We start from the raw sequence: 15,631 nt of genomic DNA on the forward strand, positions 1-15,631 counted from the left end.
GCGGTGTTCCTTCTTTCTTATGCTCTTATGTTTTTATATGGGTGTGAAATATACGTTTTAAACGGTGAGGTAAAGAGGAAGCTGGAAACACTGGAAATATCCTGGATGAGGGCAACGTGCGGTGTGAATATTATGTGAAGAATTCTTAGTTTGGAGCTTAGAAGGAAGTGTGGGACTAAAAAAATTATTACTATCTATATATACACACACACATAATATAGTATATATATATATATATATATATATATATATATATATATATATATATATATATATATATATATATATATATATATATATATATATATATATATTAGATAGATAGAGATAGATAGAGAGAGAGAGAGAGAGAGAGAGAGATGAGGTGTGGGAGGCTGGGAAGATGCAGCACATCGTTGACTATGACAGGAAGCGCTGGTTACCATGTGTGACGATCATTAACAGAGGAGAAGTCTTTACTCACTATATAAGTCTTATCCAAGCAGTTTCTGGGCCACAGTTGTTCTTGCCTGCCTGCCTGCCTACCTGCCTGCCTACCTGCCTACCTGCCTACCTGCCTACCTGCCTGCCTACCTGCCTACCTGCCTACCTGCCTGCCTGTTTTGCTAGCCGCTTGCCTAGGACCTAGTGAAACTAGTGATCCAGCATATAAAGTAGAAGAATGAAGGCTCTATAAGCTACTTATTACTACTATCAAAAGGCAGTATCACGAACCCAAGTCCAGTGACACGACCTTTCGAAATTCAGGTAAGAGTATTACTTCCATAAGGATATGACGTGTTGGGTAGATCTCTTGTTAGTGGTTGCAGAGATGGACACAAAATGCTGGAAGGGGAATTGAATGTATTTATGTGTCATGTCTCATGACAACATAACACAACGCTCTATCTGTGTCGCAGACTGCAAGTGACACTGCATCTAGCTGTGTCACATACATGTCGAATCCCACCAACTGGTTCCACTGTGTCGGGACGTGAAGATTTCAGTGTGTTCACTCGCTATGTCAGTGACAAGGTGACCCCAACGTTCACCTCCCCACGAGTGTGTCGCCACATACAGACACGTAAACACGTGTGTTGTTCTACAGGATGATGGAGCCAGCAGCAACAGCAGCAGCAGCGATGATGGTCGTTTGTTTGCTCTCCTTCTCTCACGCCCGAGAGCAGTTCTTCGTTAAGTACGGCTTCGCTAAGGTACTGTTCTTACACTAAGGTCTGTCTCTGTACTAAGATACTGTTCTTACACTAAGGTCTGTCTCTGTACTAAGGTACTGTTCTTACACTAAGGTCTGTCTCTGCACTAAGGTACTGTTCTTACACTAAGGTCTGTCTCTGCACTAAGGTACTGTTCTTACACTAAGGTCTGTCTCTGTACTAAGGTACTGTTCTTACACTAAGGTCTGTCTCTGCACTAAGGTACTGTTCTTACACTAAGGTCTGTCTCTGTACTAAGGTACTGTTCTTACACTAAGGTCTGTCTCTGCACTAAGGTACTGTTCTTACACTAAGGTCTGTCTCTGCACTAAGGTACTGTTCTTACACTAAGGTCTGTCTCTACACTAAGATACTGTTCTTACACTAAGGTCTGTCTCTGCACTAAGATACTGTTCTTACACTAAGGTCTGTCTCTGTACTAAGGTACTGTTCTACTGTACTACACAGTTATCACAGTACTACACAGTTATCACAGTACTACACAATTACTTCCTAATTTTATGTATTTATAGTGTTCGTTTTCTTTAGCTCAGTTATTTCTCTCGTGCTTCCTGGCACCGTTCCTGCCTCAGTAAATACTTTCCTAAACTTATTGTTCATTTCCTTACATGTCTCTCCGTCAACTTCAGAGAAAACTCCTCCTTCCATATAATTTCTTGATCTTCAGCTGTTGTCTTCCTCCATGTGTGACTGTGGAGTATATTCCGATCGGAGATTCACAGACACTAGAGGAGATATAAAAAAGACCTGGAAAACACTCTCTCAGATTCTAGGGACCCACAAACTGAAAAAAGCCAAGAATATTGTCCTAACTAAACCTAATGAAACACCACTACATCCCACTGACACAGCTAACATGATAAACGACTTCTTCTCAACCATAGGATCTAATCTCGCCAATAAAATCCCACATACCAATGCCCATGCCGGGGACTACCTAGATGGGAATTTCCCAAATTCCTTCTATCTTGCACCAACTGAGCCCACGGAAGTCACCGAGATTATAAAGTCACTTAAAAATAACTCAGGGAATCTGTCTCATGTCCCACCATTACTGTACAAGCGAGCGGCCCATGTCCTTTCGCATGCTATTTCATTACTCTTTAACAAGTCACTAGAGACTAGCACCTTCCCGAAACTACTCAAGATGGCAAGAGTTACACCAATACATAAAGGTGGTGACCCTACAGACTTAAACAACTATAGGCCAATATCAAACTTACCATTGCTATCCAAAATCTTCGAGAAACTCGTGCACAGGAGACTATATTCATTTATAACGGCACAAAATATACTCAACCCCTGCCAATTTGGATTCAGGAAAAATAAAAGCACTAATGATGCAATTATAAAAATGCTAGATCTGCTTTACACAGCATTGGAAAATAAGGAATATCAGCTAGGAATTTTTATTGACCTAAGAAAAGCTTTTGACACAGTAGACCACGACATCCTACTCCACAAACTTGACCATTACGGTATAAGAGGCCATGTGCTTGCTTATTTCAAATCTTACGTTACTAATAGGTATCAGTATGTCACCATTAAAGACACAGCATCAACAACACGGCCACTTGATACTGGAGTTCTGCAGGGAAGTGTCCTTGGTCCCCTGCTCTTCCTCATATACATCAATGATCTTCCAAACGTATTCCAACACCTGAAACTCATTCTCTTTGCTGACGACACGACTTATGTCATCTCTCACCCTAATCTTGCCACCCTCAACGCCATTGTTAACGAGGAGCTGATCAAAATATCGACTTGGATGACAGCCAATAAACTTACGCTTAACACTGACAAAACCTACTATATTATGTTTGGTAGCAGAGCAGGAGATGCACAAATTAACATTAAGATCGACAACACTCTAATTACCAGACATAATGAGGGCAAATTCCTAGGCCTATACCTTGACAACAACTTGAATTTCAGCACCCATATCCAACACATAACCAAAAAAGTATCCAAAACGGTTGGGATCCTCTCCAAGATACGATACTACGTGCCACAAAATGCCCTTCTCACACTATACCACTCACTTATTTATCCATACCTCACCTATGCTATTTGTGCTTGGAGATAAACTGTAGCAACACACCTAAAGCCAATAATAACCCAACAAAAAGCCACAGTAAGAATAATCACTAAATCCCATCCCTGGCAACACCCCCCCCCCCACTCTTCATAGATCTAAGCTTACTCCCTGTTCAGTACATCCGCACTTACTACTGTGCAATCTACATCTACAGGACCTTAAACTCCAATATCAACCTTGACCTAAAACGCTTTCTTGATAGTTGTGACAAAACCTACAGGCATAACACCAGACACAAACATCTCTACGACATTCTCCGTGTCCGACTAAACCTTTACAAAAATTCAATGTATGTCAAAGGCCCTAAAATCTGGAACACCCTACCTGAGAACTCTAGAACTGCAGACACATTCATCACCTTCAAAACTACCATTAGAAAACATCTTATCTCCCTGATACACCCCATCAACTAACTACACGAATACCACCTGGTGGTTCACACTTACACTCACTCACCCATTTGACCATAAACAAATATTAATCTCAATCTTAAAATAATGAATCCTATGATACTCCAATACTGAAACTATGTATTGTGCCAAAACAAAAGCATTCACATTGCTAAACTCACAAACTAGTATTTAGTCACTTAGCCATAATACCAACTTACCTCATAATTTGTAATATTTTAAAATTAAGAATTAAACTAAGTCTGCCCGAAATGCCTAGCCATGCTAGGCGTTCTAGTAGTACACTCTGTAATTATTATTTTACTACATGTAAACCACACAATAACCAAATTCTGTAAACTCAGCATTGTAATCCTTATAGAGAATAAACTTTGAATGAATTGAGATTATTTTGTGTTTTTAACTCTATAATTCATAAACTACCACTCAGTCTCTCTTTTCATTTTAGCTCTTCTACTCTCCTCTGTTATTCTACTTTTCAGTTATTTTACCAGGTTTTCTGTTCTTCACTTTGGTCACTTTGTAGTTCCGTTGAAGCCACGGGCTCACTTTGTGTTTTCCAGACACTGTGATATTTTTTAGATTACTTCCAGTGGCCTCTTGGCATATTCCTGCTAAGTCCCTCAATCATCCCGTCGCTTGCTGGCCCTCCATTTCCTCCTCCCGTTGCACTGTGTTAGGAAAACTCTCATCCCATCTTGCAGTGAGGTTCCCTGTTCACCGCTCCGTCCCGTCTCTCTGCTCCCACTTATGCCAAGTATATAAAGATTATTTACCACAGTGTGGTTGTTGGTTAACAGCGTAGCACAATGTACTTCTTGATTAATCTTGATTTTTCCCTGTTAGGGAAGGGGGAAGATAAACAAGATTACTTCGAGGAATGGAAAGAGTGGCTCCAATTCCTTGTATCAAAATCCCTTCGCCAAAGCCACGACACTACCCCTTGAAGGATGGCTGTGAGTAATCACTTCCATTTGCGGTCATGTCAACTCAGGTTAATACCAGATCCAGTCACGTTAGTTCATCCAGTGTTCTTGTGTCCTCACTTTGGCCCGTCACAGTTCTCATGAGTCTCGCTCTCTGTGTTTCCTGTTCTCTGTATTTACCTCACATTCCCCACTCTCGTGAGTGAATATGATAAAGGTATACAATACCGAGAAGTTGATATGTAAGACACATGCGTAACAGTTAGGTAACTTTCTTGTCGATGTGTGTGTATGTGTGTGTGTGTATTCACCTAATTGTACTCACCTAATTGTGGTTGCAGGGGTCGAAACTCAGCTCCTGGCACTGCCTCTTCACTGATCGTTACTAGGTCCTCTCCCTCTCTGCTTCCTGAGCTTTGTCATACCTCTTCTTAAAACTATGTATGGTTCCTACCTCCACTACTTCACTTGCTAGGCTATTCCACTTCCTGACGACTCTATGACTGAAGAAATACTTCCTAACGTCCCTGTGAATCGTCTAAGTCTTCAGCTTCCAGTTGTGACCCCTTGTTTCTGTGTCCCCTCTTTGGAACATCCTATCTCTGTCCACCTTGTCTATTCCCCGTAGTATCTTGTATGTCGTTATCATGTCTCCCCTGACCCTTCTGTCCTCCAGTGTCGTCAGTCCGATTTCCCTCAACCTTTCCTCGTACGACATTCCCCTGAGCTCTGGGACTAGCCTTGTTGCAAACCTTTGTACTTTCTCTAACTTCTTGACGTGCTTGACCAGGTGTGGGTTCCAGACTGGTGCTGCATACTCCAGTATGGACCTAACATACACAGTGTACAGTGTCTTGAACGATTCCTTATTAAGGTATCGGAACGCTATTCTCAGGTTTGCCAGGCGCCCATATGCTGCAGCAGTTATTTGGTTGATGTGTGCCTCCGGTGACGTGCTCGGTGTTATGGTCACCCCAAGGTCTTTCTCCCAGAGTAAGGTCTGTAATCTTTGTCCACCTAGCCTATACTCTGTCTGCGGTCTTCTTTGCCCTTCCCCAATCTTCATGACTTTGCATTTGGCAGGGTTGAATTCGAGAAGCCAGTTTCTGGACCACATGTCCAGCCTGTCCAGGTCTCTTTGCAGTCCTGCCTCATCCTCATCCGATTTAATTCTTCTCATCAACTTCACCTCATCTGCGAACAGGGACACTTCAGAGTCTATTCCTTTCATCATGTCGTTCGTATATATCAAAAATAGCACTGGTCCTAGAACTGACCCCTGTGGGACCCCGCTCGTCACAGGCGCCCACTGTGATACCTCTTCACGTACCATGACTCGTTGTTGCCTCCCTGTCAGGTATTCCCTGATCTATTACAGTGCCCTCCCTGTTATATTCTCCTGATGCTCCAGCTTCTGCACTAATCTCTTGTGAGGAACTGTGTCAAAGGCCTTCCTGCAGTCTAGGACAATGCAATTAACCCACCCCTCTCTCTCGTGTCTTACTTCTGTTACCTTGTCATAAATCTCCAGAAGGTTTGTGGCACAGGATTTGCCTTGCATGAACCCATGCTGGTTTTCATTTATAATCTTGTTCCATTCCAGGTGTTCCACAGCTCTCCTCCTGATAATCTTCTCCATGACTTTGCATACAATACATGCCAGAGACACAGGTCTGTAGTTTAGTGCCTCGTTTCTGTTTCCTTTCTTAAATATGGGGACTACATTTGCTGTCTTCCATTTCTCAGGTAGTTGCCCAGTTTCAAGGGATGTGTTGAAGATTGTGGTTAGGGGCATGCACAGCATCTCTGCTCCTTCTCTATGGACCCATGGGGAGATGTTGTCCGGTCCCATCGCCTTTGAGGTATCAAGGTCACTTAGCTTCTGCACCTCCTCCTCCTCAGTTGTTCGTATGTCATCCAACACTTGTTGGTATATTCCCTCCTGATGTTCCCTTCTGTGCTGTCTTCCCAGAGCCTTTCCTGTCTCTACTGTAAAAACTTCCTTAAATCTCCTGTTTAGCTCCTCACATACCTCCTGATCATTTCTTGTGAGTTCTCCACCTTCTGTCCTCAGTCTGATCACCTGGTCTTTGACTGTTGTCTTCCTCCTGATGTGGCTATACACAGGTCCGGATTACCGCATAGGCAAACTAGGCATTTGCCTAGGGCCCCGCGCATTTGGGGGCCCCGCGGTCCAAGGGGTTCAAAGTGCAAAGGGGTCCCTACCTAAAAAGTTTAAGTGTTTGGAGAGTAAAATTGATTTTTAAAAATTAATCAAAACAAAAATAAATAATGAAATAAAATAAAATAAAAATGAATAAACCTAACCATAGATGGCAACACTCAACACGCCTTTGTGTTTTCCCGCTAATGGGTGAGTATGGGAGATTCCTCTCCAATTTTCTGTAGTAATTACACGTTATCTAGACTTGTACTGTGACAAATTAACTGAAGTGTTGTTGATAGACATTGATGTGTATGGATAAATGTTTGTTTTCGCCTCTAAATGTTAAGGGAGGTACCTGATAGGGTTACTTGACCAGTAAAGACGCATGGACCAGTAAAGACGCATGGACCAGTAAAGACGCATTTTTGGTAAAAATACTATAAAGAAAAACCTAAAAAAGCAAACTGACTTCCGTTTGTAGGTTTTAAAAGCACTTTGTCCTGTCTTTAAGTCTTTATCATTTCAATAACAGATCTCAATTGATTGATGTTCTACATCACTTCCGTCGCAAATGCTTAGTTTTCAAGTTGCGACGGAAGTGATGTAGAACATCAATTAATTTACTACATATTTCCCCAGAAACACATAAGCCACATCAGAAAATCGTTGGTTGGGTGAAACTGAAAATTGTCCCTGCATTCTTTAATTCTCATGTCCTTATCTATGGTGGTAGGCCATATATCATGCAAAACATAATGATTAGTTTAGTTATGAAAATGGTAATATAAATACCATTGTGAATTGTTCTTGGACTCAGTATGATTTCTGTTTAAGTAAATTGGAGATCAAGGAGGATGAATTAGTAAAATATTCGTAGCCCAAATCACTAACCTAATCTATGGTAAAAGTTCTGTATATGACTCCTTTCTGGTAACGTTTTGAATTTTTAGATGCGCAGCCAGAGGAAAGGGGGCTACAAGGGCCATATCCCCCCAATTGACAGAAAAAAAAATTTAATAATAATTAAAAAATTAATAATAATTGATAATGAAAAATTTGTATTTGCATGATTACAGACAGTGATACATCCTCATTATGGCATCTCGTGAACGTGATGTTGGACGTTCTTATGCGAGTGGGTCACAGAAAAGAAAGAAGAAAATTAAAGAAGAAGAACAGAAAAAGAAAGATGTAGGAAGCTGCAGAAAGATCACAGACATGCTCACGAAAACAGTTTCTGATGTTACCAGTACAGTTGAATCTGCAGATACGTCAGATCATACAGGAAACACCACTCACAGGAGCTGCATTTTAGCCAGTGTATTTCGTGCACAGAAAAAAGGCTTATTGGATTCTCATTTGGAAAATCAAACTGAAAAAGAGCGCACTTATTGGAGAAAAGTTCTAGAAAGAGTTGTTGCTGTTGTAAAATTCTTAGCTCTAAGAGGACTTGCTTTCCGTGGAGAAAATGAGGTGTTTGGTTCGGAAAACAATGGCAATTTCCTAGGGATCATAGAACTGTTAGCACAATTCGATCCATTCTTAGCAAATCATGTGTCACGCCTTGGGAATGCAGGAAGAGGCACTGTATCTTACATGTCATCTACTATATGCAATGAATTTATTGAACTGATGACTAAGAAGGTCCTCAATAACATCATAGCAGCTGTGAAAACTGCAAAATACTTTGCAATAAGTTTAGATTCAACACCAGATATTTCACATACAGATCAATTGACATTCATTGTTCGCTTTGTCGACTCCAGTGGTAAGCCTGTAGAGCGCATTATAAAATTCATTCCTCTTTCAGGCCATGATGGAGAAACAATGATGAATGTAGTACTGGATACTCTGCTTGAACATGATCTCTCTATTATGGATTGCCGTGGCCAGAGCTACGACAAACAATGCAAGTAACATGTCGGGTAAATATAATGGATTGCAAGCCCGTATCAAGCAAATCAACCCACTTGCTGAATATGTGCCCTGCTCAGCACATTCTCTTAATCTTGTTGGGTCATGTGCTGCGGAGTGTTGTGTCGCTGCAGTTTCATTTTTTGGACTTTTACAAGCATTCTAATTTTTTCTCTGCTTCAACGCATCGGTGGAGTATACTCAAGTCAACCATTCGTGGAGATGTCATCAAATCATTATCAACAAGGTGGTCAGCGCAGCATGATGCAACACATGCTTTGAAAGACAGCTTTGCTGAAATACTTTCTGCTTTGATCCAAATAGCAGAGGATGAAGACCAGACAGCAACTACAAGAAGCGAAGCAGCCAGCTTAGCATCAAAATTGGAAGATTTTGAATTGGCTTTACTCTGTGTGCTTTGGGACTGTATACTGGAACGGTTAAATGCCACGAACAAGACACTTCAGAAAATTGAAATTGAAATGGCTACTTGTGCTAACCTCTATGCAGGATTAGTGGAATTTGTAAGCTCACTTCGCAATGATGAAGCTTTTGAAATGTTTGAAGAGAAAGCTAAACTGCTGGTGAAAGACTACAGTTACCGGGCTGATCATCAACGGTCAAGGAAGAGGAAACGCAATTTTGAAGAGCCAGACAATGAAATTGTGTTGCTACCAAGGCAGAAATGTAAGACAGCTACATACTTCGTCATTCTGGATTCACTGATTACAGAACTGGTGAAAAGAAAAGAAATCTAGCAGAATCTCAATGACAAGTTTGGATTTCTGTTCAAAATTACTACTATGCCAGATGCAGAATTGAGAGAAGCTGCATTAAAGTTGCAACAACACCTTTCAGCAGATGTTCAGGACACATTTGTTGAAGAAATAGTTCATTTTTCTGGATATATGAATCAGATTAAAGCTCCACCTGAAAAATGTGCGCCCTCAGCTGCTTTGAAACATTTAAGAAATGCAGGTATCTCAGAAACCTTCCCTAATGTTGACATAGTGTATCGCCTTTACCTAACACTTCCAGCTACTAACTGTGAAGGAGAACGTTCATTTTCTGTTTTGAAAAGAGTGAAAAACCAGCTCCGTTCAACAATGAGCCAAGACAAATTGTGTAACCTAGCCTTGTTGGCCATTGAGTCTGATCTAACAAGAAATATTGATTTGATAGTCTTATGCATGATGCAATGATAACAATAATGGTCAATGATTTATAAAGGGAATAATAGTGCTGTAGTGGTTATGCTGAATATAATAGGTACATGATGTCACTACTTTAATAGCCTAATCTAGTAATACTAAGCTGTCTTGAGTTTATTCTCTTTAAAATGCATGATTTAACAAGATAGTTATAATGGCTGTTGGTAAATGGTTTTGGTTGTCTTGATGTACTTTCCCTATTAAATTTAATCTAAATAGCCAGAATGCATTTAATTAGACCTTAAACAGGCTCACACCGACCCCCCCCCCCTCCCCACCCACAAGCTGGAAGGGGTCGCTTCGCTTACCCGTAACTCAAAGGGGCCCCTCCAATCTGAATAGCCTAGGGCCCGGAGACTTCTTAATCCGGCCCTGGCTATACAACAGTTTCGGGTCAGTCTTGATTTTCGATGCTATGTTATTTTCATACTGTCGCTGGGCCTCCCTCCTTACCTGTGCATACTCGTTCCTGGCTCTGCGACTAATCTCCCTATTTTCATGTGTTCTCTGCCTTCTGTACTTTTTCCATTCTCTATTACACTTTGTTTTTGCCTCCTTACACCGTCGGGTAAATCAGGGGCTCGTTCTGGTCTTCGCATTGTTTCTGTTGCCCTTGGGAATAAACCTTTCCACTGCCTCCTTGCATGTGTGTGTGTGTGTGTGTGTGTGTGTGTGTGTGTGTGTGTGTGTGTGTGTGTGTGTGTGTGTGTGTGTGTGTGTGTGTGTGTGTGTGCGTGTGTGTGTGTACTCACCTATTTGTACTCACCTATTTGTGGTTGCAGGGGTCGAGTCACATCTCCTGGTCCCGCCTCTTCGCTGATTGCTACTAGGTCCTCTCTCTCCCTGCCCCATGAGCTCTATCATACCTCGCCTTGAAACTATGTATGGTTCCCGCCTCCACTACGTCACTTTCTAGGCTATTCCACGGTCTGACTACTCTATGACTGAAAAAATACTTCCTAACATCCCTTTGATTCATCTGAGTCTTCAACTTCCAATTGTGACCTCTTGTGTCTGTGTCCCTTCTCTGGAACATCCCGTCTTTGTCCACCTTGTCTATTCCGTGCAGTATTTTATATGTCGTTATCATGTCTCCCCTGACCCTCCTGTCCTCCAGTGTCATCAGGCCGATTTCCCTCAACCTTTCTTCGTAGGACAATACCCGTAGCTCTGGGACTAGTCTTGTTGCAAACCTTTGCACTTTCTCTAATTTCTTGACGTGCTTGACTAAGTGTGGATTCCAAACTGGTGCTGCATACTCCAGTATGGGCCTGACGTAAATGGTATACAGAGTCTTAAACGAATCCTTACTGAGGTATCGGAACGCTATCCGTAGGTTTGCCAGGCACCCGTATGCTGCAGTAGTTATCTGATTGATGTGCGCCTCAGGAGATATGCTCGGTGTTATACTCACCCCCAGATCTTTTTCCTTGAGTGAGGCTTGCAGTCTTCGGCCATCTAAACTATATTGTGTCTGCGGTCTTCTTTGCCCTTCCCCAATCTTCATGACTTTGCATTTGGCAGGGTTAAATTCAAGGAGCCAGTTGCTGGACCAGGCTTGTAGCCTGTCCAGGTCTCTTTGTAGTTCTGCCTGATCTTCATCCGATTTGATTCTTCTCATTAACTTCGCATCATCTGCAAACAAGGACACTTCTGAGTCTATCCCTTCCGTTATGTCGTTCACATATACCAAGAACAGCACAGGTCCTAGGACTGACCCCTGTGGAACCCCGCTTGTCACAGTCGCCCACTTTGACACCTCGTCGCGTACCATGACTCGTTGTTGCCTCCCTGTCAGGTATTCTCTGATCCATTGCAGTGCCTTTCCTGTTATGTGTGCCTGATCCTCTAGCTTTTGCAGTAACCTCTTGTGAGGAACTGTGTCGAAGGCCTTTTTGCAGTCCAAAAATATGCAGTCGATCCACCCCTCTCTCTCTTGTCTTACTTCTGTCACCTTGTCATAAAACTCTAGTAGGTTTGTGACACAGGATTTTCCTTCCCTGAAACCGCGCTGGTTGTCAATTATACACTTGTTTCTTTCCAGGTGCTCCACCACTCTCCTCCTGATGATCTTCTCCATGACCTTGCATACTATACACGTTTTCTCCATGACCTTGCATACTATACACGTTAGTTATACAGGTCTGTAGTTTAGTGCCTCATGTCTGTCTCCCTTTTTAAAAATTGGGACTACATTTGCCATTTTCCATACCTCAGGGAGTTGCCCAGTTTCAAATGATGTGTTGAAGATCTTTGTTAATGGCTCACACAATATCTCTGCTCCCTCTTTAAGGACCCATGGAGAGATGTTGTCTGGTCCCACTGCCTTTGAGGTGTTAAGTTCGCATAGCAGCTTCTTCACCTCCTCCTTGGTTTTATGTATCTCATCCAGCACTTGCTGGTGTGCCCCCCTGTTCTGATTTCCTGGAGTCCTACTGGTTTCCACTGTAAATACCTCTTTAAATCTTGTGTTGAGCTCCTGACATACCTCTTGGTCGTTTCTTGTGAAATCCCCATCACCCTTCCTCAGTCTGATTACCTGGTCCTTGACTGTTGTTTTCCTTCTGATGTGGCTATACAACAGCTTCGGGTCACTCTTTACTTTTGATGGTATGTCATTTTCACATTGTCTCTGAGCCTCCCTTCTTATCTGTGCATATTCATTTCTGGCTCTTCGGCTAATTTCTTTATTTTCCTGAGTTCTCTGTTTTCTGTACCTTTTCCATTCTCTAGTACATTAGTTTTTGCCTCCCTACACCTTTGGGTGAACCAAGGACTCGTTCTATTCTTCCCATTATTTCTGTTTCCCTTGGGAACAAACCTTACCTCTGCCTCCTTGCATTTTGTTGCCACATATTCCATCATTTCTTGTACTGGTTTTCCTGTCAGTTCCCTCTCCCACTGAATGTCTTGAAGGAAGTTCCTCATGCCTGAGTAGTTCCCCCTTTTGTAGTTTGGTTTTTTCCCAGCCTATTCCTGCTACTCTCTCCACTTGGAGCTCAACTATGCAGTCGAAGCACAGAACCACATGATCACTAGCTCCCAGGGGCCTTTCATACATGATACCCTCTATGTCCGAACTACTCAAGGTGAATACAAGGTCCAGTCTTGCTGGTTCATCCTCTCCTCTCTCTCTGGTAGTGTCTCTAACATGTTGATGCATGAGGTTTTCCAGTACCACATCCATCATCTTGGCTCTCCATGTTTTGGGACCCCCATGGGGCTCCAGGTTTTCCCAGTCAATCTCCTTGTGATTGAAATCACCCATAACTAGTAACTTTGCTCCCCCCCATGTGTGCTCTCCTGGCCACCTCAGCTAGTGTGTCGATCATTGCTCTGTTGCTCTCATCGTATTCTTCTCTTGGCCTCCTGCAGTTCTGTAGTGGGTTGTACATTGCTGCAATTATCACCTTATGTCCCTCAGACTGGATTGTTCCTTTCGCCCGTGCCATCCATTCCTTCCATTTTCTCAAAACCCCACTGGTTTTTAATGAGCAGTGCAACTCCTCCTCCCCCTCTCCTCCCTCTGTCTTTCCTGAGGATTTGATATCCGGATGGAAAGATTGAATCTGTTATTATTCTGGTGAGTTTTGTTTCTGTGAGTGCTATTATGTCTGGGGATGTCTCCTTGATTCTTTCGTGCCACTCCTCATACTTGTTTGTTATTCCATCTGCATTTGTATACCACACCCTCAACTTCTTTTCTAAGACTGTGGTCTGGGAGGTATATTGGGGCTGGGGAAGTGGGAGACCTGGTAAGGAACTATGGGTTGTTGCTGTGGGGGTGAAGTTTGTAATGTAGTGGGTGGGGGCATTGGATGTGGCATGGGTGTTTTGATTTAGAGTGCTTGGTTGCACTGGGGTTGACCTGGTTGGGAGGCTTCTATAGGAAGTTGTGAAGGAGGCTGTATTTGATCTTCCTGGGTCTGGGATCTCTTGTCTGTGTTCTCCATCCCCTCTCTTTCCTCCTTTCGCCTTTGTACCATCTCTCTCAGTTTCTGCCTTTCTTCTTGTGTTCTGTCGTGGTCGAGATACACCTTCCTGTATACCGGCATGTCCCTTAATCGTGCTTTCTCCTGCAGGATCCTGGTCCGAGTCGCTTCTGCCTTGAAGGTCACTTTCACTGGCCAGGTTCTTTTTTTTATAAACCCTCCTATTCTCCGAAAATTTTCCAGCTGGGTCATGTCGTCTTCTCCTATTGCTTTCATGATGCTTTCAATTGTTTTTTTTTCCCTTGTTTTCTTGCTTCATATGTTTCCCCTTCAACTTCCTAGAGCCCATACACAAAGACTGACCTTGCCCTTTCATTCTCCCACTGCCCTGTGTATCCCCTCATTTAATTTGGTTTCCTCCACTGCAGCTTTCCTTTCTTCAGTTTCACTGGCTAATGTACTTGGGCTCAGTGGCCTGTTGTTGTCTGTTGGGCTCTGTTGTTGTCTGTTAGGGCCTCCACATAAAGCTTAGCTCTTTCATTTACTACAGTCTCCTCTGATAGAGCTTCTCCATGCAGTTGTGCCCCTTCTTTCCCTACAGTCCCCTTATTTGTGGCTGAGGTAGCAGTCACTGTTGTGAATCCCAAAATGTTCTTTACTTCTTTAGGCTGTTTCAGATTTTTCAGTTCCTCTTCTAAACTCTGTATCCTAGCATCTGCTGCTTTGACATGCACCTCTCACTTCCTGCTTTCCATATCTATCCTCTCTTCCATTCTCATGCTAAGTTCTTCTAGTTTCTTTTCCCATTCATGATCCCTTTTTATGAGCTCTGCTGCCCAATCTTCCTTTGCAGCTTCCTCCTCCTGTCCCTTGGTTTTTCTTGTTACTCTCTGGCAACCCATTTCTGTTTTATCCTGATTGCCTCAGAGTGGGAAACCTATGTAGTTCTGTATGTTAGGTTAGTAGTGTGTATGTCAGAGTGTGGGGGGGGGAGGTAGTGGAGGAACTGTGGCTATGTGGGAGAGGAGTGGGGATGGGTGGGGAGGGGGAGGGTGAACGGGGGAGGGGAGGGTGAACGATGGAGGGGAGGGATCAGGGGAAGTAGTGAGATGTCGGTGAGGGGGGGGAGTGTATGTGTGAGTCTGGATATGTGTGTGTGAGTGTGTGTGTGTGTGTGTGTGTGTGTGTGTGTGTGTGTGTGTGTGTGTGTGTGTGTGTGTGTGTGTGTGTGGAATTATGTGTGGGTTTATTATGTACTGAAAGGTAGGTGGCTTGTGCTGTAATGTAGAGTCTCAGTGGTCCTTGGCTGCCCACAACTTCTTGTGACCTGACCCCCAACCTCCTGGGACTTGACTGGCACGTACTTACAGTGTGTGTGTGTGTGTGTGTGTGTGTGTGTGTGTGTGTGTGTGTGTGTGTGTGTGTGTATGTGTGTGTGTATGTGTGTGTGTGTGTGTGTATGTATGTATGTATGTTTGTGGGTGTACTCACCTAATTGTACTCACCTAATTGTGGTTGCAGGGGTCGATACTCAGCTCCTGGCCCCGCCTCTTCACTGATCGCTACTGGATCCTCTCTCTCTCTGCTTCCTGAGCTTTGTCATACCTCTTCTTAAAACTATGTATGGTTCCTGCCTCCACTACTTCACTTGCTAGGCTATTCCACTTGCTGACAACTCTATGACTGACGAAATACTTCCTAACGTCCCTGTGACTCGTCTGAGTCTTCAGCTTCCAGTTGTGACCCCTTGTCCCTGTTT

General features: G+C 43.0%; 1 protein-coding gene across 1 annotated transcript in view; it reads left to right on the forward strand.

Annotated features, from left to right (window-relative positions):
* Positions 1–552: 552 nt before the first annotated feature.
* LOC128684084 (uncharacterized) overlaps positions 553–15,631 on the forward strand; it is a 36,175-nt gene continuing 21,096 nt past the window's right edge. Inside the window, exons 1-2 of the mRNA XM_070093568.1 lie at positions 553–747; positions 1,088–1,193. Coding sequence (XP_069949669.1) covers positions 1,089–1,193 — 105 coding nt within the window. The 5' untranslated portion in view covers positions 553–747; position 1,088. The remainder of the gene's footprint in view (positions 748–1,087; positions 1,194–15,631) is intronic.

This window comes from Cherax quadricarinatus, chromosome 3 (assembly GCF_038502225.1).
Source record: "Cherax quadricarinatus isolate ZL_2023a chromosome 3, ASM3850222v1, whole genome shotgun sequence".
Classification (NCBI taxonomy): Eukaryota; Metazoa; Arthropoda; class Malacostraca; order Decapoda; family Parastacidae; genus Cherax; species Cherax quadricarinatus.